General features: G+C 41.0%; 2 protein-coding genes across 2 annotated transcripts in view; one reads left to right on the top strand and one right to left on the bottom strand.

Moving 5' to 3' along the window:
- TMEM106B (transmembrane protein 106B) overlaps positions 1–1,654 on the bottom strand; it is a 12,287-nt gene extending 10,633 nt beyond the window's left edge. Inside the window, exon 1 of the mRNA XM_081147051.1 lies at positions 1,563–1,654. The gene's annotated coding sequence lies outside the window, so the exon portion shown is untranslated. The remainder of the gene's footprint in view (positions 1–1,562) is intronic.
- Positions 1,118–22,540, top strand: LOC308561623 (uncharacterized protein; the record flags this gene model as incomplete). The annotated part of the gene is made up of 4 exons (XM_081146977.1): positions 1,118–1,137; positions 1,266–1,850; positions 18,688–18,769; positions 19,209–22,540. The coding sequence occupies 4 exons, from the start codon at positions 1,118–1,120 to the stop codon at positions 19,215–19,217; spliced, it is 696 nt and encodes a 231-aa protein (XP_081003103.1). The 3' UTR covers positions 19,218–22,540.

The following is a 22,540-nucleotide window of genomic DNA, read 5'->3' as shown; positions in this document are numbered from 1 at the left end:
AATGAAAAGAACTTAAGTGATATAATTCGATCTGCTGATACTGAAGGAAAACTAATAAAGAGAAAAAGCAAAATTTTAAAATAAAATTATTTCTTTCTAAATTTTATCATATGCCTTTTATCAGTTCCAAAAAACAGATTACAGACATTCATACAAAGAGATAAATGATATTTTTAAAAAAAATTCTCATTGATTTGAATAAGGAAAATTGACCCTCAAAATAAGTCAATCACTTTTTGAAACTGACATGCCACCCTGGCCGGTATTGCTCAGTGGTTAGAGCCTCAGCCAGCAGACCCAAGGGTCACGGGTTCAGTTCTGGTCAGGGGCACCACCTTGGCTGCTGGCTCCATCCCTGGCCCGGGTGAGGGTGAGTGCGGGAGGCAACCAATCGATGCCTCTCTCACATCAAAGTTTCTCTCTCTCTCCCTTCCACTCTTTCTGAAAAGCAATGGAAAAAATATCCTCAGATCAGGATTAAAAAACAACAAAGAACTTGGCATGCCATCCATGGGCTGGGCTCACTCAACACAGTGTAAACCGCAGGGTAAAAAAAAAAACCCAACAAGCAGACAAACTTAAAATTATCAAAGGATGAATAAAAATGCTTATTTTCGCTATTTAACTATTTTAAAAAAATCTATGTGTACATCGTCCACGTAAGTTCAAACACATAAAACTACTTATGACTTCTGCAAATGCATTATCTTCTCTTGATTTGTTTCAATGACAGCAAATCCCAGCCAGGCCAATGCTCGCCAGGTTCGGGGGTGAATTAACACCGCTGTCCCCACACTGGAACGTCTTAGGGGTAGAGACACAGACAGCAAAGCCAGGGGCTCTCTGCCTGGCCCTCATCTCACAGGTGCCTTGAGAGAGCCTGCCTCTGACAGGTGCCTGTTTCAAGGCTATGGAAAGCGCCAGACCTTGTCAGGTACTGGGCATCCCTGCCCTTTTCTACTAAATTGTACTCAGGGCACTTACGAATTTAACCATTTTTAATTCCTGGAGGCTGGTTTGTGTAGAGAGAGATTCTAGGCCCTTGCTCTTCCTGTGCTCAATGTCTGTGTTTTGTTTTGTTTTTTAATCGCAGTCTTTCAATTTACTGAAAACCAACATGGATCTCAGACTCAGAATGTAGAGAGAGGGGAAAAAAAAGTACAGCGCTACATCAGTTTCCAGGGGTCCTGACTTCGGCGATCACGAAGGGAAGGAAGCCAGTCCCTTGCATAAGCTGCGCAAACAAAACAAAACGCGGCGTGCAGCCTCCTCGGGAAAGGTTGCCATGAGACCCCAGCAGCCGCGCGCGGAGGCGCAGCGGCGGCCACCCGGGGGCCACCGGCCCGCGCGGGGTGTGGGGCGTGTAGCCCACCCCGTGCCCCGCGCGAGGGCCGAAGCCTGAGCCCCTCGCGCCTCTGCACGGGGCCGGGGAGGCGGCGGCGGCGCAACACCTTCCACAACACGGCGCTGGGCTCCTCCCCCGCGCCCAGCCGCCCGGCCCTCCCGCGGCCTCCCTTCCCCGCCTCCGGAGGGGGACCTGGCGCGCGTCGGGGGTCGCTCACCGGCACGCGGGGCGCTGCGTCGTCCGGAGCTGCTCCGGCGGCGCGGACAGGCCGGAGGACAGGGCCGCGCAGTCCGCTGTCAGCGACGGGAGCGACCGGCCTGCAGAGGGGTGGCCGCGGAGCCAGGGGGAGGGGCAGCGGGAGGATGAAATCAGCTGATGCCCGACCCGGGGGCAACCTGCGGCCGCGCCTGCGCAGAGCGCGCTCGTCCGCGGCGAGTCGTCCGGCGCGTGCCCGTGACGCATGCGTCCTTCCCCCGCAGCCCCAACACCCGGAAGCGCAGCGACCGTGAGTGTGCGCGGCGTGGGTGGTTGCCCCGGTCCCCCAAGACCTACAGGTAGAACTTGGCCGCCCTGGCCGCGGAAAATGTAAAGATAATAGCGTGCCCCGCCCCCAGTTAGGCCATTTCCTTCCGCAAAGGGAGGAAACGTGCGCTGTCTGCCTCAGCCCTCCGCTGAGCCGGCTTCTGGCCCCGGCGCCGCGGGTCTCCCTGACAGTCGCGGCGCCGGGAGGGGGATGCGCGGGCGGATAGGCTCCTGTCTAGTTTAATATCATTAAGTCGCATTTATTTTCGCTTAGAGCCTCCTGTTCAGTAGAAGGGGGAAATGTAAGCAGGAAGGGGTCCTGTTTGGGCTCACTTCGGCTGTGGTCTGTGTGGCTCCGGCTGGTGTGGGTTTGCTCTGCGCTGTTGCGCGGTGCCCGCCCCCGCTGCCCCCGGACGCGGGCTGGGTAACGGGCGTGTGGGCCCCAGCTGGGCCCCCGCGCTTCGGCCCGGCGGGCGACCTGGGTCCTCTCCCCAGCGTCGCAGAGGGTGGCGTCTCCTGGAGAAAATGAGAAGCGCGGTGCCCAGTGGCTCTGAGGGTTCAGTGAAATACGGGGAATAACCGTCCGGCGCAGACCGGACTCATGGCTTGCAGAAAGTTTAACATTTAATGAATTTAAATAATATATTCTCCTAGTATTTATACCTTAATTAGTATCTCCTGTATTTGTATGGTAAGGTTGTGTATTAATGTAAGCAGACCAGCAGCCGCAGGTGAGACAGTAAGTGAGCTGGGAGGCAGTTGGAGTTGGAGTTCTAGTCATTGGAGGGAGGGGGAAGTGACATTTTTCTCTTCAGAGACCATAACGATATCTGAAGTTGGAGAATTATAAGCAAGTTTTATGTGTTCAGCTGGGCAGTGTGTCAAATCCAAAAGGTCAGCCCCGCCGGGAGGTAGTGCATTCAGATGCCAAGGTTAGACAGGATGGTTAGAATTAAACAGGTTTCAGGAGGAGCCTGTCCTTAGCCCAGTAGGGAAAACCCTGAACAAACAGCCAGCGTAATGCGAGTGAAACTTCTAGGCAAAATGTTTGAGCAAAACATCTACGATGGGTACTGATTCAAGAATGGAGCTTAATAATAAACCAAGGGCCTTCAAGGTTAGTTCTGCTGCTATATATCCTACCAAAGGTCAGAATTGTTCTCAAGGTACAGGGAGACCCAGCTGTGCAAGGCAGCGAGAAAGGAAAGCATGACTGGGGTGAGGGGCTCAGGGAATGAGACGGCCAGAGGGAAAAGTCACCAGGGGATCAGGTGGCTTTTTACTACACTGATGGAAGAACAGTAAGTAAAGTGGAGAGGGGAGAAAAGGAGGAGTATTTTCAGTCTTTGAGTAAATGATTGTGACAACTGCCGAATAGCGGAGGATTGGGCCCAGAAACCCTGGAGGAGGTATTCTGAAACTTTTGTAAGATAAGAAAAAGTCCTATCAGGGTTTATAAAGTTACAAGAGACTTGCTCCACTTCACAACAAGCACAAGCCAGAGAAGATTGTTAAAAATCAGTTAAAAAGCTTATCAGAGAGCTCAGGGCACAAAGAAACTTTAATAAACTTAAATCCAGAAGGTAATGAGAGCTTCCTAAGAGAGAAGAGAATGACAGTTTCTTTCATTTCCTACAGAACAGTGTATGGTACATCAAGTAACTTTTACTAAGTGAATGCACCATAAACCGGTAACCGGAAACCAGCCAAGTGTTGAATGGCCGTGTGTGGGTTGGAATGATAGATTACAAACTCATGGAGCTCCAGTCAAAGAATGGGTCTTCTGCACCCACTCTCTAACTCTGTCCCAAAGGCCGTAAGTGCTCAAAGGTAGGATGTGAGAGGCAGGGTTCCTGGGAGCAATCCCTTTGAGGATTCCAGGTTTTTGTCAAGTGTCTTGCAGTAACACTGAAGGTTGGGGCAGGGCAACAGGATGGGGAGAATTCTGCTGAGGCACAGGAAGGCAGATAAGACTGAAAAAAAAACCCACAACAAATATCCATCAACATAGTAAAACAAATGATTCACAATTCATATGGAATACTAGGCAGCAATAAACAGGAACAAACTACTGATAAAAGCAACATGGATGAATCTCAAGAACATTTTGTACAAAACAATCTAGATACAAAAAAAAAAAGTATACAGTCACAAGGTGATCCCATTTATGTGAATTCCAAGAAAAGGCAAAACTAATATATGGTTAAAGAAATTAGAAAGTGGTTGCCTCCAGTAGAACTAGAAATGGACAGGAAAGGGGACATAAAAGAACTTTCTGTGGTTCTATAAATGTTCTTTGTTTTTTGGCAATAGTTAAAAGGTTTCATGCAACCGCCCAAACTCATTGAACTGAACACTTAGAAATTTCAATTTGTTATATGTAATAATACTTCAATAAAAAACTAAAAATTCATACTTAATAAAAGAAAAAAATGTTAGATGAACTTATTCTTTCTTATCACATTACTTCATCTTCCAGCCTGGAGGTTCCTATTTGTCTTGGCTTTTCATTAACTACTGACACTCAATACTTCATACTTTTTCCCCTGCGACAATAGGTCATAAATTCAGTTTGTTAGTTTGGGGCCCTATTTGATGATGATATTCTATACTTCCCATTAATATTCAGAGTTGGCCTCCAAATTCCTGTTATACAGAAGGTTTATTTTTGTCTGGCCTGTGTTGCCTAGTCTCTGCTTCATTTTCTTACCTTGTTGCCCAAACTGTTCTCCTGGATTTTGAACCTATTGTCACTTCTGATCTTTAGTGCCTGCATGAACTTTAAAGCCTCCTCTGTGCCTCTGCATCTTTATCATTCACTGCACTATCTTTGCAGTGCTGCTCCATGAAATAGAGGAGCATGTTGGTTTTGAAATAAATGTTAACATTGCTTACTATAAATTTGAAAGAAATTACTTTCATGAAAAGTAAATTAAAATAATGAGGGTGAATAATAAATAGGAGTTGACACTTTGACTCTGTCTTTGAATAGAAGCATTTTCTCTTGTACACCTGGCCTGATCTGATCATAAATAATTTGAATGAAACTTTTAAATTTAATATAAAATCATTGTATATTACATATCTTAAACTCTCATATTTACTATTAGTTATTTTCTGATTTATGTTTAGGATCTTATTGGACAGAGGCTAAGAAGAGTAAGAAAACAGGCATATGTGATATCCAGAATTTTGAAACAGACTATAGATATTGAATCCTATAAACCAAGAGTTGACAGTGGCTTTAAAGAGCTGATATGAGATGATGGTAGCACCATGCCATTTGCATTTCATTCTATAGAAGGAGTTAGAGAATGTTGTCAGATACTAGAAAAAAGAAATAACGCCCCAACTGTTTTGGCTGAGTGGTTAGAGCATCGGCCTGCGGACAGAAGGGTCCCAGGTTCAATTTTGGCCAAGGTCACATGCCTCAGTTGCAGGCAGGATCCCTGGCCCCATTCTGAGCGAGTGTGGGAGGCAACCAATTGGTGTGTTTCTCTCACATCAATGTTTCTTTCTCTCTCCCTTCCACTCTCTCTGAAAAGCAATGGAAAAAATATCCTTGGGTGAGGATAAATAATAAAATAAATAAAATAAAATATAAAATAATATAAAATAAATAAAATAAAATAATTAAATTAAATAAATTAAATAAAGATGTTCCTTAAAAAAAGAGAGAATTGTGTCCTGCAGAGGAGGCTGGTTAATTCCACACCAGTGTGCCCTTTTGTTCACCTGGTCACATTGTTGTTGCTTTTTGCCCCTCAGGGTCTGGCCCTGAGCATGTGGGCTGAGTGTTTGCTAGGATGGCTATTTATCAGTATACTGATGCCTTCAAATGGAATTCAGGTGCCCACACTTTGCCAGGACACTACAGTACTTGCTCTTCTGCATTTCCTGTCTTGTTCTTCCTGCCACTGTGGTTTCATTCCTGCTTGGCTTTTTGCTTGGGATGTGCTCATAACCTTCCAGTCTCAGTTTTACATGTTTTTACTGCTTAATCATTATTTTCCTGCTAATGGTAAATATACAGTATATCATCAGTGCCTTACTTTTTTTTTTTTTAGTTAAAAGGATGTTTATTAAAGCTGGGGATAGCGAAACAAGAAAGGGCTGTGGAAATGAGCCAAGGCCTGTCAGCTTTGGCTCACTAAGTCAGAGAAAGGGGGCCTTGGGGACAGTTTCAGGGGGTTTGTCTGGGGCGAACTGCTGCTGCCCATTGTTGCCCTGGTTGCAGGCTTCTGGGGTCCCTTAGAGTTTAGGAGATGCATGCCTGTGGGAGAAGAACGATGAGGGGGAGGCTAAGGTGTGCTCCTGGAAAGGAGAGCACTGGCTGGGACCTTTCTTTTGAGGGGTTTTAAAGATTGGGAGTTTAGGGGAGATCTTAGGGGAGGTTCTCAATAGAATATTCATCCGCTTTATGCTGAAGTACCAAAATGAGGTTTATTCTTGCTCTTTTTTTTTCCAGTTGATTTCAGTGAGAGAAAGGGAGAGGGGGAGAGAGAAACGTCAATGAGAGTCATTGATCACCTGCCTCCCTCACCCCCCTGCTGAGGCTCTAGCAGGCAACCCAGGCATGTGCCCTGACCAGGAATCAAATCCTGACCTCCTGGATCATAGGTCGATGCTCAACCACTGAGTCATGCCTGTTGGGTGAGGTTTATTCTCTTTTAACTTCATCTGTCCTTGGGTGTGGTTGGCAAATGGCACTAATTGGATTTCTGCTGTGTCTCCCAGAGTAGAGTGATTCAAGGTATTTACCCTCTGGTTGGAGAGGAGAAGTGCAAACCATTTACTTATAAGTGTCCCTAGTTTAGGGAAGGTAGGATTTACTAGATGTCTTCAAACTGCTTGGCATCTAGATTTTCTGGATGACTACAAACTGCTGTTTAACTCTCTCTCTCAGTTTTCCCTCTTCTGCTTGTACTGGCTTACTGGCTGTCTCGTTCCCTCCTCAGAGACTTCCATCCCTGAAATCCTTTAGGGGTGATGAGGGGGGACTGTCTGTAACTGCTTGCTGCTGATAAGGCCTGTGATCCCTGCCTATATAGAGAATGGAGGTCTCTATCTGTACCTTACTTTTATTATACTTATTGTTAAGAGTTAACCATCTGCTTGGGAGTGCTTCCCCTCCCCACTTGCTTGTAGATTTACTTGAACTTTTTTTTAAATATAATCATTTTTATGACATTTACCAACCTATCTTCATTGAAATATTTTGGAAAGCTCATAGAATACTTGGAAGCAATACTTTGAGTCTCAAATACAAAACTAAACAACACGGGGAACATTTGAACAGACTTTGGCACCAGCCAAGTAAATGAATTGAAAGGCAATCTGATGCTTGAATCTAGTATCTGATGATGAATGGAAAATTACAGAACCTCACTTCTAACCTTGACATTCCTAAAAGGTTTTAGTTTCACAAGAGATCAGGCATGCATAAATAATAAGTAGAACACCCAAACAAAAATAAGCCTTGCCCAACCAACATGGCTCAGTGGTTGAGCATCGACCCATGAACCAGGTGATCACTGTTCAGTTCAATTCCCGGTCAGGGCACATGCCTGGGTTGTGGGCTTGATCCCCAATGGGGGGTGTGCAGGAAGCAACTGATCAATGATTCTCATCATTGATGTTTCTATCTCCCTTTCTCTTCCTCTCTCTGAAATCAATAACATTAAAACACACACACACACAAAATCATCTGTGAGAAGGTTCTACATATTTTGTTTTTCCTACTCCTGGCACTAGAACTTGACTAGAGTAATAATGTAGAGGTCATTGTTGCAGATGTGCCTGGGAGAATTGTTTTATTAGAACGTTAAGAAGACTTTATGTTTAGAATCACTGAACTCTATGGAATGAGAACTATATAAATTGTACCATGCAGTCAACTGTTCCCAGTTTTATGTGCAATGGACAGTGGGTTTACATACAGCTTTTTTCCTAAGAAATTGCCATAAAATTTATCTGCGTCTGTAAAGATATCACTTTTTATTTTTTTATTTTTTAAAATCAAATCAGAGTTCATTTCTTGTAATTTCCAAATGTGGTAAGTTGTGTTGTGTCTCAATGCTTATGTCCCTGTTGGTTTTGTAAATTTTTGTAATTCTTAACTCCAAGTCTTCACAGTTTGTTTCAAGTATTGTGTTTATTAGTTATATTTTTTAAAAGGTAGACATCATTCTTATATCTCATAAAATGCATAGTGTCAGTTTCATAGTTCTACATACAATGTATTTTTATTTTTAGAGAAAATGTGTTGCAACTACCTTTTCTTCTTTTATGGATGTCTGTGTTCTCTGGGTAGCTAAGTGGTTTACTCATAAGAGGGGAACAGAATTCTACTGATTCTGAAGTAAAGAATCCGACTTGAAAAGAGCAGAAATATACTCACCATACCTTTTCTTGTAATACCACAAAATAGACCCTGGAATGTAATTGTAAACTATTTTATGCTGATATCATGTATATTATATACAAGTAACTTTGAACATTGTTATACAGATTATTGAACATCAAGATTTAAGTCCACAGTATCAGAAAACAGGTGGCTTAAATTAGTCTTAAATAACAACAAAAAATACTGAAGGATTTATTCATAAATATTAAGACCCAGGTGCCAATAGATGATATGGTTTATAATAATTGTCTGCATACTTAATTATATAATTTTTTCTTTTTAATTAATTACATACTTTTTACAGTGAAGAAGAGTTTCATTTCCTCTTGGCACCATCATTCTGAAGTTCCACTGATCTGTTTTCTGTATTGAAACCTCACATAGAACCTAGCTAAAAAATGACAATACAGTATTTTCAACTATTCCTCCAACTGATATTTTTTCATATAATAAATAGTAAAAGTTAATTTCATTTTGACAAATTACCTTTGGAAAATTTTTGATCACCATAGTGGCTGTAGACCTATAAAATTGTTAATAAGATATATAAGTAACCTAGACATCTCTCAGGTATGGCAAAGGGGCAGATCATGCGTTCTTCCAACGTAAAAATATAGCCTTATAAGAATAGTTCTCTGTTTTCCAAATTAACATGTTTGAATTAAAGAATTCTTCACATTTTAAGTTATGTGGGTGTTCTTTTGTTACAATGTTTCATTTACCTTTTAAGTTTTTCACTGGTTGAAGTTGGAAGGTGTAATTGCAAAAGGTAAGGGACCTAAAGTTCATGTTTATCAGAAAGTTTAAAAAGTAACTTTATCATCCAGACCACATTTCCAGAAATATCATAGGTCAACAATAAATATTTGTTGAATAAATGTCAAAGAAGGAAAAATATTTTACTATAATTTGAACCATATATATTTTTACTCAGTTAAATGGTACTAAGGGCCTGAGAAGTGCAAAACTAACCACCTAGCTCCACTAAACATCATTATTTAGTCTTTCATTATTACTAATTATCCCCATTTGTGTTTGCTCATTTATTGTCTACACCCTCTTCACCAGTATCAATACTTTGCCCCCCACAATTTTTTTTTTTACTGCACCGAGCTCTTATGAGCATTTGAATTCTCTGTCTCTCTCTCTTTTTGTTAATCTTCACCCGAGGATATTTCTTCCATTGATTTATTTTTTTAGAGAGAATGGAAGGGAGATGGGGAGGGGAGAGAGAGAGAGAGAAACATCAATGTGAAAGAGACACACTGATTAGCCGCCTCCCACACCCACCCCAACCCAGGATCCTGCAACCCAGGTACATGCCCTTGACTGGGAATCGAACCCGCGACCGTTCTGTGCACGGGAAGACACTCTAACCACTGAACTTGCTGGCCAGGGCACATTTGAATTCTTTATAAGACTCATGAAGGATACTCTAAATAAATGAAGGAGCCCTGGCCAGCGTGCTCAGTGGTTACAGTGTCTTCCCGAGCACAGAAGGGTCTCGGGTTTGATTTCCGATCAAGGGCATGTACCTGGCTTGCAGGTTCGATTCCCAGGTTAGGGCAGGTGTGGGAGGCAACCAATCGGTGTGTCTCTTTCACATTGATGCCCCCCCATCCCCCCGCCCCTTCCACTCTCTCTAAAAAGCAATGGGGGGAAAAATCCTCAGGTGAGAATTAAGAACAACAACAAAAAATGAAGGCAGTAAGGAACCAATTACAAAATGCGGAATGATAATAAAACATTATGTAATAAATAAGTTGTCCATTTAGGAAGTGTTAAAGTAGCCCAGACACGAGGTGATAGCTTGTATTAGAGAAGTAGTGGCAAATGGACAGGTTTCAGCTATATTGAGAATCAGTAGGGTTTGCTGATAATTCACACATGGAAAAGAGAGAAAGAAGGCTGACTCCATTGTGTCTTTTTCTGTTCTCTCTTAATTCTCCTTTCTTTAGTCATCCACCCTCCTCAATTTCCCCCCATACGGTCATTCTTCTGTCTCTCTCTTTCCCTCTCACCTACATCCGACTCTCCTGAACTTTCTCATCTCTCTTCCACTTCCCCCTCTCCTTCTGCCTTTCTGTGTCTTCTCCCTCATCTCTCCTTTTTCGTTTTCTCTCTTGCTGCCTCTTATTATTATTTTAAATGTAATTCTTTTTCTGTATCAAATGCATTATATTGAGCCAGAGCTGGAATACTTGTAGGAAGGCTTTTTATAATCAGGATGGTGAACAGTATATATGATAAGTGGTTAGATTTGGGACTTGAAAGTCGAGCTAACTATACTCACTGATGGATTGACTATAGTAGGCGGGGTAGGGAGGTAAATCATGGACAATTCTTAAGATTTTGCCTTGAGGAAAGTGTACATTGTATCATCAACTGAAATTTCAGAAGTAGGTTTGGTTGGGGGTCATGAACAGGGATCAGACTTTTTTTTTTAATTTTTACATGTTCACTTTTACATACCTATTCGGTGTCAAGTGGAAATGCATGGTAGTCTAGAGCCTAGCAGAGAGATCAAAGCTGGCTACATTTATTGGGTCACTGTGGCAGACATACCCTAGGGGGCCCCTGTGGAGTCATGCCCTTGTAAAATCACTTCCCCACTTCCTCCTGACAAACAGACCACCTGACACAGGTTATGGAATGCCACTCTCATGATTACGTTTTGTTACGTAAGATTGTCTTAGCAAGCTGAAGAGAGAGACTCTCTTGCTGGCCTTGAATAAGCAGAGTCAGGGTGTGAACTGCTTAGGCATCAGGGCCACCTGGCAGGCAACCGAAGGTGGCTTCTAGGTCCTAAAAGAATCCACCATCCAACAGGCAGTGAGAAGGTGGGTCCTAAGTCATACAGGTGCAAGGAAACCAATTCTGCCAAAAACCTGGAGGAGTTTTAGAAGCAGATACTTTCCGAGTCGAGTTACAGCTCAAGAACATAGCTGAGAACACAGCAGGCTTGGCAGACTTGTGAGACTCTAAGCAGAAGACCCAGCAAAGCTGCTCCTGACCAACTTACAGACAGAAACTGCTAAGTGTGTTGTAATTTGTTATGCAGCAATAGATAACTAATACAGTTGTCATCAACCATAGAAGGTATTTAGTACATAGAACTGCGTGAAATCACTTAGAATATAATGTTCAACAACTACCACACCAATACCCATTATAGGTCACATTTTACTCATTTTTTTTTAAAAAAAGACTCTAACTGTTGTATCTAAGCCAAAAACCAAGTTCTCAGGAAAGAAAATCTTATTTTATAAGCTTAGAGGAAATGTCTACCCATGAACTAAATAAACATTACCAGAAAGAATTCAGGGTGTCTAGAATAAGCACTGTCTAGGCCTACATCTATGTGGGTAGGGAAGTAGAGAAGAGAGCGATAGCCTTGGCAGACACCCTCACATTTGTCTGTTCTGTCTATCTGAATGAATGTAGAAAGATACTTTTTATTTTTATTTTTTGTATTTTATTTCTTGGCTCATTTACTAAGGGACTGTACCAATTAGAATACTAGGTAGCAGTTTTTCTCCTATGTGACATTTTTGAGGAAGTCAAATTGGTTAAAAACACACCTATTTCTCATAGCACTACATATCTGGAGAAACTTTGTATTTATGTTTTGAAAACTGTATGAGAGAACTGACATTCTCTGACATGTAGTATTTTTTATTTTGCTTAAGTGTAGGGATAAAGTGCATGGGCCAGATAGGGAGCTGGCCATGTTTCTTCCTCCTTGAACCATAAACAAAATGATCAGGCTCTCTTAATAAAATACACTTGAGCCTGGCCAGTGTGGCTCGGTTGTTTGGAGCATCATCCTGTGCACTGAAGGGTCCTGGGTTTGATTCCCAGTCAGGGCACATACCTAGGTTGTGGATTCCATCCCAGGTGAGGGCACGTAGGGGAGGCAACCCATCAATGTTTCTCTCTCACATCGATGTTTCTCTTTCTCTCTCCCTACCCCTTCCTCTCTCTCTAAAATCAATAAAAACATATTGATGAGTAAGGATTAAAAAATAAATTAATTGGCCCAGCCAAGTGTGGCTCAGTGGTTGAGCGTTGACCCAGGAACCAAGCAGTCATGGTTTGATTCCCATCAGGGCACATGCCTAGGTTGGGGGCTCGATCCCCAGTGGGGGCGTGCAGGAGGCAGCTGATCCATGATATTTCTCTCTCATCGATGTTTCTATCTATCCCTCTCCCTTCCTCTCTCTCTAAATATCAATAAAAACATATTTTTTAAAATTTAATTAATTAAATTACACTTAATCTTCTAAAATGGTGGACACGAATAAAATACAGTAACACTCTGAACTTCTAAAGAGATCAAAGAAAAGATAATTATTTACTGGTAGGACTGGCTGATATTACAGCCCCATCTTTTTGAAGATTACCGTGATTCTATTTAAGGTTTTCTAACAATGTCATTGGTTCTCTGCCCAAATCTTCTATGAGAATTTTCCCCTTGCCCACAACCCAGGGAGGGGCAGGGGCACGTAACCAGGAAATTCTTGCCTCCTGGCCTCTATGATATGGTCCTGAAGTATGTTTGTAACTCTGTCTGGGTCATTCCAATTTCCTCTTGGGCCAGTGAATGGTGGAAGGTTTTGGACTTGGAATAAGCAGTGACAGTTGATTTAGTTAGTTGTTGGTGCCAAGGAGGGATGCTATAAGGACTTGGTGCTGAGGTTACCCTTTCCGGATGGCCTCACAGACTCGGATGATGAAAAAGAGGATGCTGGTTCATGGAGAAGGCTGATGCACTAGTGACGTGGAAGTGGTGGTGCTGAAGCAGAGATCAAAGTAACTTGTGTCAGAGAAAGGAAGCAGCTCCTGACCAAGGAGAGCGAGCCGCAGAGGGTGTATGGTTGGTGGTCTAATCATTCTTCATCTTATGAAACAGATCTAAAAAAAAGAGATTTTACTTACTATATACTGTCATATTGTTCAAAAAAAATTTGTTTCTTTGCAATAAGATGTTATATGTGCCTGGCCGGGCGTGGCTCAGCGGTTGAGCATCAACCTAGGATCCAGGAGATTGGGGTTTGATTCCCTGTCAGGGCACATGCCCAGGTTGTGGGCTAGGCAGCCGATCAATGACTCTCCCATCACTGATGTTTCTGTCTCTCTCTCTCCCCCTCCTTTCCTCTCTCTGAAATCAATAAAGATGTATTAAAAAAAAGATGTTGTACGTAATGAAGTAGGAGGATTGTCTTAGAATTTAGGCCACCTGGAAATTATTGAACGTGAAAGCAGTACAGGAGAGCACGCCCCAGGGAACCAAGAGCACCGGGAGCCAAGAGAACATGGCAGGAGAGCAAACTTCTTAGTTTAGGGGATTAAATATATCAAATCTGCTTGCAGTGGCCACACCTATTCTCGCCAATGACCTGTTCCCAAGTGTGATTGACAGGCAAGTACCTTCCCTGTTTCACCCAGATTTTACTGGGCTTGAGTCTGTTCTCCGCCTGCCCAGTCCCCTTCTCCAGCGATCTGTGGGGAATAGACTGGAGGCTTCCTGGGGCGTATTAAACTGCACCTTCCTGGCAAAGCTGCACACATGGCATGCCTGTACTATTTGGCCTTCCCTTTGCTCCTCCCTTGTTATTAATAACTAGGTTAGTTACAACGGCATCACTTCTACCAAATGAGATATAGGCATGCTCTCACTGCCTGCCCACTTACCTTTCTTCCTTATTAAAAGCAAATACTTTCTGGTTTTGTTTCTCAGAACGAGACAGCTATTTGGAGAATGTGTTCTACCAGCAGTGTCAGGGATGTACAGCTGGGGGCGTCCTTTCTCCACATTTTCCTGCCTTCCATTTGACATGGGCTACTTTCAGCCGGCCTTTACTCTGTTCTGTTATTTTGTTGACAATGAGTTTCACATCTCTGTTCTCTCCTAGCATCTTTCGAGGGCGATTGTGATTTCTGAGAGAAGAATAGGCAAACACTGGAGTTATTTATTTAAATAATAAACTTTATTAAAACTTTTTAAAAAAAGCTTTTAAAAACTTCAGTTCCTATGCATTATATGTAATCTGGCCTTGATATTGGGATAGGGTTTGGGGAATGGAGAGGACGGTGAAAGGAGTGCGCTCAGGCCTCAGAGCCCTCTGTGTTTCCACTTTCACTCTGGGGCAAGTCAGCATGCCTCAGCCAACTTAAGGTTTTTTTCATTTTAATGGGATATTTGACTTACAGAATTCTAAGTATTCTCTATATATTCTCCAAAATATTCATTTATCAGATATATATTTTTCTAGTAGTGTCCTTTTTCTATTCCTGGAGCCAGTCCAGGCTACTGTAATGTGTTTAGGCCTCACGTCTCTCAGTTTCCTCTGGTTTATGGCATTTTCTCAGTATTTCCTGTTTTTCAAGACCTTAAGACTTTTGAAGATGACTGGTTAGATGTAGCATAATTTGGGCATAAATGATGTTTTCCCATAATTACATTGAGGTGCGGGGAGTTGGGGAAGAATACTACGTAGATGAAATGCCCTTCTTATAGCATCCTACCGGAGGCACATGATACCAATGCCCTTTATCACTGGTGAGTGTAAACTTGAGCGCTTGATTGAGATTATATCTGCCAGGTTTCTCTGCTGTAAAGTCACTGTTTCCCTTTGCATATTGTGTTCTTTACAAGTGAGTCATTAAACCCAGCCCTCACTAAAGAGGAAGAGAATTGAGCTTAGTTTTCTGAAGGGAAGTGTATCAAAAAGTCTGCGTACATGTTAAAATGACCGTAATAATTAATATATATCTGGGAGGAATACTTTGAAGCTATGCAACTATCAGGTTTCTCAAAGTTTTGTCCACTATTTTTTATTTTTATTTTTAAATCCTCACCCTAGGATATTTTTTCCTTTGCTTTTCAGAGAGAGTGGAAGGGGGAGAGAGAGGAGAGATAGAGAGAAACATCAGTGTGAGAGAGACACATCAATTGGTTGCTTCCTGCACGCACCCTGACCAGGGCTGGGGATTGAGCCTGCAAACTGAGGTATGTGCCCTTGGCCGGAATTGAACCTGGGACCCTTCAGTCTGCAGGCTGATGCTCTAACCACTGAGCCAAACCGGCTGGGGCTTGTCCACTAATTTGACCATTCATCTGTGAATCTTATCTGCAGCAATTATTGGTGTTCTGTTCTAATGGTGGTTTTCTATTTCTCACACTTCTTCTATATTTAATTTTTGGAGTTCTTCGGTAAGAAAGATGTGTCCTTTCTCCCCTACTTTTAAATTTAATTCCAGGAGTTGGAAAACTTTTTCTGATAAGGACTACATTGTAAGTATTTTAGACTCTGAAGCTGGATCCGGGAGGAAAAATCAAAACTATCTTTTACTCTACCAACTTGCTCTAAAACCGTGTTCCAAACTTTGTAGCCTTTAATGATTTGAGCATGTTGGTCTAATGGTAATTGTGTATGTGTAAAAGGACATTTCACCATAAGGCATCTTTTAAAAAAACAGACATTTGTACCTTACTTTCTGGATACATGTTAATGAATGGAAAGTAAAATGTACTCTTGGATGAACTGGTTGGCGTTTAAAGAGTTGACAATTGGGAGATATTTTTTTCTTACTGGAAACTCAATCTCTTAAAACTTCAGCCACTTCAGAGGTTGGTTTCTGTCTTTTACAGATGACAAAACCGAGGCTTGGAGGGCTAAGTAAATTGTGCGAGGTCATATGCAGAGCTGGGGCCGAATACTCTCAATACTAGTGAGTTGTTTTTTCTGTTACCCTCTGCTGCCACATGCAGGAGGAAATAAGTACATCAGGTTAAAAAAAAAAAAAAGTAGGGTTAAACTATTCTTTACAAAGTTTTGCAACTAAAATGATTTAAAACTGGCCATTATATATAATATTGGAAAAAGAAATCCTGGTTTATTTGGTCTTTATAACTGCTCACTGCTGTGGAAGGTGGTAAGCAATAAAATAAGTTCACGGAAATAAAACAAGTGCTCTGGCTACCATTTATTTGGCAATTGTCAGGAAAGATGAATTAGTCAGCACAAATCCCCCAGAGGGAGCATGATGTGTAAGACTAATAAAATGATACCTGATGATTCCCTGGGAGAGTGAAAGAATAACCTCGAAGAAGAATCAGAATTAAGAAGAAATGAGACCAATCTTTCACAGCACCATGAAGGTTAGAAAGATAAAACTGTAGTACTCCAAAAGCCATGAAATTACTTCTAAAGGCAATAATCGATTTAGTGGGAAACATTAGGAAACTACAAGTTGAAAACAACGTCAACAAGAATGGTAAGCCCGGAGGTCACCGCCATCGGAAAAGTGCCCGGTCAATCCTGATTCTCTCCCCCTGCTCCTCAGCTAAGATTGATTCTGGGCTGAATCCTGAGCCTGAAACAACTGTTTCTTGAGGAGAAACCTTTTTACTTACTGAGAATTACCTTCCCTTCACTTTTTTACAGAAAAGGAAGGGAGGAGGGAAGAAGGAAGGAAGGGAGGGAGAGAGGGGAAGAAAGAAGAGGCAAAAGTCTGCTATTGTCTGTTTTCCTTCTTTATTATTTTCTTTACTTGATTGATCCAAAATCCTTCCGTGAAATAGATTCGTTGAGTGTTCTCGTGGTCCTCACAATAATATAATTGTGTAATACATCACAGTTAATGATTTTCTTGATTATTTCAAGTCTTTTCTGAACAGTACGCGTTGCCTTGTGCTCTGATAATCGGCATCGACCCTCTTCTCACATTCAATTGTCAATTGGAAAATTTCAATCCATATTATTTATTAAGCTGACATTTTATGTCCTGTGAATACTGAGGTGGAAGATGGTCTCAGTATTCCAGCAAAACACTGATATCTGGTTGAGCGGTTTCTTATTTCCTCTGAGATCCTCATTTCCTGTGTGAGACAGAACAACTCTGGACATTGGCGAAGGAAGCGTAATCAAGGTAGAAGGATACTTTTCTGTATTTTCTAGTTTTGTAAAATGAACACTTTTTTTTTCATATTCACAATAATATTAAACTTTTTTTTTATTAAAGACATCAAAACAGAAATTTAGATGATTGAGAAGGAGAGGGTATGAATACATTTTGTTTAATTTTACTTTTATATTATTTTATGTCAAATAATCAATACAATATACCTCACTCCCAGCTTCTGTTACCCAGAGAGAAGTGCCTTCAACTCATTAAATGGTTTCTTCTAGTGCTTTAGTCCATGTTTCTAAATAACAGGCATGCTGATATTTCCTGATCGTCAGTTACAGGTATCTACTTGAATTCCTTGGATGACGTTTTATTTCTCCCCTTTGGCTCCTCTCCCAACACACACACTTTCCCTCTTCTAATATTTCCAGTACACATATTCACAATTGTTGGTTGAATCAACATTTAGCATTTGCAGTATTTATGAAGACCTAAATATTAATCACAAAAGGCTAGTTTTTCTAGCCACATATACCTTTGGTTTATCTTCTGGGAAAATTGTGTTGATTGCCCCTCATTGGCAGCTTCAGGTTTCTTCCTGTTGTAACTTTGAAACTTCTTTTTTTCCAGAACCCCAAAGAAAATACACTCTGCAGAGGAGTAGTATGCAAAAAAGATTTTACCAAAGACCCGGTAGGGGAGAAGGCTTTAAAGGGGCATGTCATATACTATATACCACATTCTGATTTCTCTGAAAATCTCCCTGAGGAATCAGTTTCCATGTCTTTTTTTTTTTTTTTTTTTTATCAGTTGCCTAACAGTGAAACTGTCTCTACTTACCCTCCTAATAATCTATGCAATTCCTTGTGCATAGATCTCCCTCAAATTGTTCATGGTACATGCTCAGTGTGAGTTGGTAGGAGCAGTTGGTTTATGCTTTCATGATCACAGCAACAGCAGAAAAAGTTACATATGCCATTTGCACTCACATTTTATTAGAAAAAGCAAATCACGTGCGCACACCTAACTTCAATAGAGGCAGGGAGGTGTAATACTTACCTTACTGTGTGCCAGGAAGGACAACTGGAATGTATTTTGTGTGTGTGTGTGTGTGTGTGTGTGTGTGTGTGTGTGTGTAGATCTTTATTGATTTCAGAGAGAGGAAAGGAGAAGGGGAGAGAGTGAGATAGAAACATCAGTGATGAGAGAGTCATTGATTGGCTGCCTCCTGCACATCACAGCCCCTACTGGGGATCAAGCCCGAAACCCGGGCAGGCATGTGTCCTGACCGAGAATCAAATCTCGATCTCCTGGATCATAGGTCGATGCTCAACCGCTGAGTCACATGGGCCGGGCTGGAACATTTTTAAATAGCTCTAATGACATCCTTACTGAGTACAGGGACTCTATATGCCAAACAAAGGAGACTCTTACAAATAATTATATATATTTTAATTACCTGTAAAAATAACTTTTTCTTCCATTACATATATTTTGATAGCTTCTTGGAGACAGGAGGGCCCAAGAAACCTGACTTACTTATGATTAACTCACCCATTGGATCACATGTCAGTCTAATAGAGGTAAGTGGAATTTCTTTTATCCTGAAGTGTCCTCAAAAAACATCTTTCTATGTGTTTACTTATAAATTTATTAATTATTAAATTAACGAAGTATTATAAAGACTATTTAAATTTACCAAAAGGTAGCATTCCAACTTCTGAGAAATGAGAATAAATCTAAGGCAAAACCTTAATTATTACATGCATATTTGGTTTGATACTATACTACATTTAAGTTTTAATTATTAAAAATCTAAAATAATAATTATCTCAAGTTGAGAACATTGAAAACACTGACTATAAATTGCCTCAGAGAATAAAAATGCTAGTCAGACAGCTAAATACCAACCAATATCATATGTTTACTTTAGGATTTTGAAGAAGAATATTAGTATCATGATAATTTAGGCCTTTACTACAGCAGAATTTATTTCTCACTGCAAAATAACTGTCATTTCAGGTCCAGTAAGCAAATAGACACCACCCATTCATTTCATGCAAGCCTCTGACGAGCTGCCTGTGGAAACAAATGTCTCTCCTTGCTCAACTAGCTAGAGTTCAAACTGGTGACTTGGAGGTGAAAGGTTGTGGATTCTGTTATCAATCATCTAGGCTACCCATTGCTCCATCAACAAAGTGCTGCCTCAGACAAGAGAAGGGAGAATTATTTTATTTCACTTATTGACACATTGCACAACTCTGTTAGCAAGTATCATCTTGTATACGTTATGAAAAGCAGCTTAAAAAGCAGCTTTCTTTTATTTAACATATGGAACATATGTGAAGGAAATGTGCAAAACACAATGTTCTGCAAATTGCTATGAATTGTTGGTGAGAAAATTCATTTACGGTTCCTGGATTTTTCTTCTTGTCTGTAACTGTCAACCAATGGCAGTGGGATGGATTGAGTCGCCCCATGCAGATGTCTGTGAACACAGTCTCTGGCCTCTGTCAGATAACATTACAGACCTGCCTGTAACACTCATTGCTCACATACTTGGGGGAATAAGTTATTTTACTTTTCTGCTACACTATTTTTTTTTCTTTGCCATAAATACATAGTAGAGAGTATAAAATGATTGTTGAGAGGTAGCTGACAGAGAAGTCAAGAGCTGCCCATTGGGATATTCATTACTTCATGAAGATAATTCATCTAAATAATTTATCAAAACAATACAAAAAGATGAAGACAGAATTTAGTCTCATGATTAGTTAACATTACTCAATAAAAGTTTGAAATACACTCTTGTGCTTTTCTCTGAGGCAACTTGGACTTCTAAAAGCACTGAGACAGAGTATCTTTTCTGGAAGGATTCCAAATGGTCCCAACTGCAGTTTATGCCAGATTGATCAGCGTCTTACTTTGTGCCATTAGTGCTCTGGAATATAGAAGTGAACAAAAGCAACACATTACTTAGCTTTATGTAATTTATTTTCTACTGAGAAGGCAGAAAATAAATGGATAAACAAATTATAATAAGGATAGTTTTAATAAGTGCTATAAAAAATGAAACCTAAGGCAAGGTAAGTGAAATGGGAGTATTGCAAATTTCTACTCTCAGTAGGTCATTTACAGAAGGCCTGTATGCAGAGCTAGCATGTGGGCATAAGTTTGAATGAAAAAGAAAGTTGTGAAAATATTTAATAGAAAATATTTCTGACAGAAAGAACAACAAATTAAAGGCTCATAGTAGGGAATATGCTTGGAGGGTTCAGGGACTGTCAAGAATATCCAGGTTGGAGAAAAATGGATGAGGGGAGGAGACGATGTGAGATAAGCGAGTTTTTGGTAAACCAGATTATTTGGAGCCCCAAGTAATATAATTGCTTTGGATTTTGTTCCAAGTGTCATGGGAGGGTATTTGGAAGGCTTGAGAGCAGGAAATTGATAAACAATTTACCTTGTTAAATGGTATCTCTGGCCACTGTGAGGAAATAGATTCTAGAGAGTCAAGAATTGAAGCAAAGAGGCTATTACAGTAGCCCAGGTAAGAACTGATGGTGTATGGAACCGAATGACTATAAGGAGTATTCTTATTTTGGACATAATGTGTAAGAATGATAGGATTTTTTAATCTAAGAAGAACAAAGCCATCAGGATGTTTTACCTGATCAGCTGGATGAATGGCCAAACCGCTAACTCAGGGAACACTAAAAGAAATACAGATTTGAGTGGCAGGAGGACCAATACTCTCTTTTGGACAGGATTAATTTGTGAGAAGATGCCTATTAGATTCTTGTATTTGTTTTCTATGCTGTGTAACAAATTACAACAAGCTTAGTGACTTAAAACAGCACAAATTTATTATCTCATAGTTTCTGTGGGGTCGGATTCCGAGCATAGCTTAGCTGAGTTTTCTGCAAGCCAGCAAACAAGCTATCAGCCAGCTGGGTTCTCATCTGGTGGCTTGATTGGAAAGGATCTGAATCCAAGCTCCCTCAGGTTGTATACAGACTTTCTTTCCTAGAAGTTTTAGAATTTATGGAAGCTTGCTTCTTTAAAATCAGCAAGGAGAGCAAGACTAGAGCAAGCCAGCTAGCAAGTTGGAGTCATATAATGTAGCATAATCACCAGAGTGACACCCCATCATCTTTATCATATTAAAGTCCCATGTCCTGTCCACATTCAAGGGGAGGGAATTCTACAAGGGCATGGAAGCCAGGATGTGAGGACGATGAGGGGCCATCTAACAGTCTATAGACACCCAAGTGGATAAACGGAGCAGGCAATTGAAGATGCATTTCATAGGGCACACCAGGGGTGGAGATCGAAATTTTAGAGTTATCAAGGTATCGCGTCTGAAAATACAATCAATAAACACGGTATATAGTTTGTTGTGATGCACATATATATAGAAAATCCTAGTAAGCTAGATTTTAAAAAAGATTGCAGAAAGTAATGCAAGGGTCAGGTTGGCTATCCAGTGGGTCAGCTCTTGCCTTCCTTAACATGGCTCCCACTCCTTACTAACTGCTGGCTCTTATCAGATGCAAACAGTATGCCACACAAATACCACGCTAAGAGCTTTAGATAGGTCACCTCACTTTATCCCTGTAATAAACTAATGATGCAGGTAATATTATTGGGATTTTTAAAGGTGAGAAAGCTGATGCTCAAGATCACACAGCTACTAAGAGATACAGCCAGTGGGCGCAGTGTGACTCAGAAAGCTGCACACTTAACTGCGTCTTCCGCAGGACCTCCCTCTGTGGCCGCCTCCCTGGGTCTCTAATTCCAGGTTTCCATTTTGGTAATTGATTGGTGGGTTTTTCATCCATCTTTTTTTCTTTTTGTTTTACAACTTATTTTAAAATAATTTTAGACTTACAGAAGAGTTGAAAAAAATAGTAGAGTTTCATTCTTCTCCGTTTGTTTTCTTTCGTCTCCGTTCAGATCACATCAGCTTACTTCCCCCTCCCCTGGGGAGCTCTCAACATACACCTTTGTGGGCCCCAGTTGCTTTCACGTTGTGTAACAGACAATTTTTTTACTAACATTAGTCTTTTCACTAAAGACTAAAATATCCGCAGAATTAAAAAACGAATTAAATTAGTGCACAGGATGGAATCAGGGAAAAATCTATTCGTCTGAACCTAAAGAGAGAGAAGTCCAAGAGGAAAGAAGGAAAGTACTTTTGAGTAGGAGAAAAAGAAGTAAACACATTCATCACTTTTACAATTACTATACCGTAGGTTCTCTGAATTATATATAAGAACAACCTAGAAATTATGGCTCGAGGAGTGAAGCCGTAACTTATGTTTACTTTCTCAAATATTAAAAAAGTGTGATAC

This window comes from Miniopterus schreibersii, assembly GCF_964146895.1.
Source record: "Miniopterus schreibersii genome assembly, chromosome: 9".
Lineage (NCBI taxonomy): Eukaryota > Metazoa > Chordata > Mammalia > Chiroptera > Miniopteridae > Miniopterus > Miniopterus schreibersii.
Note: the sequence above shows the minus strand (reverse complement) of the source record. Positions and strands in the feature narration are given on the sequence as shown.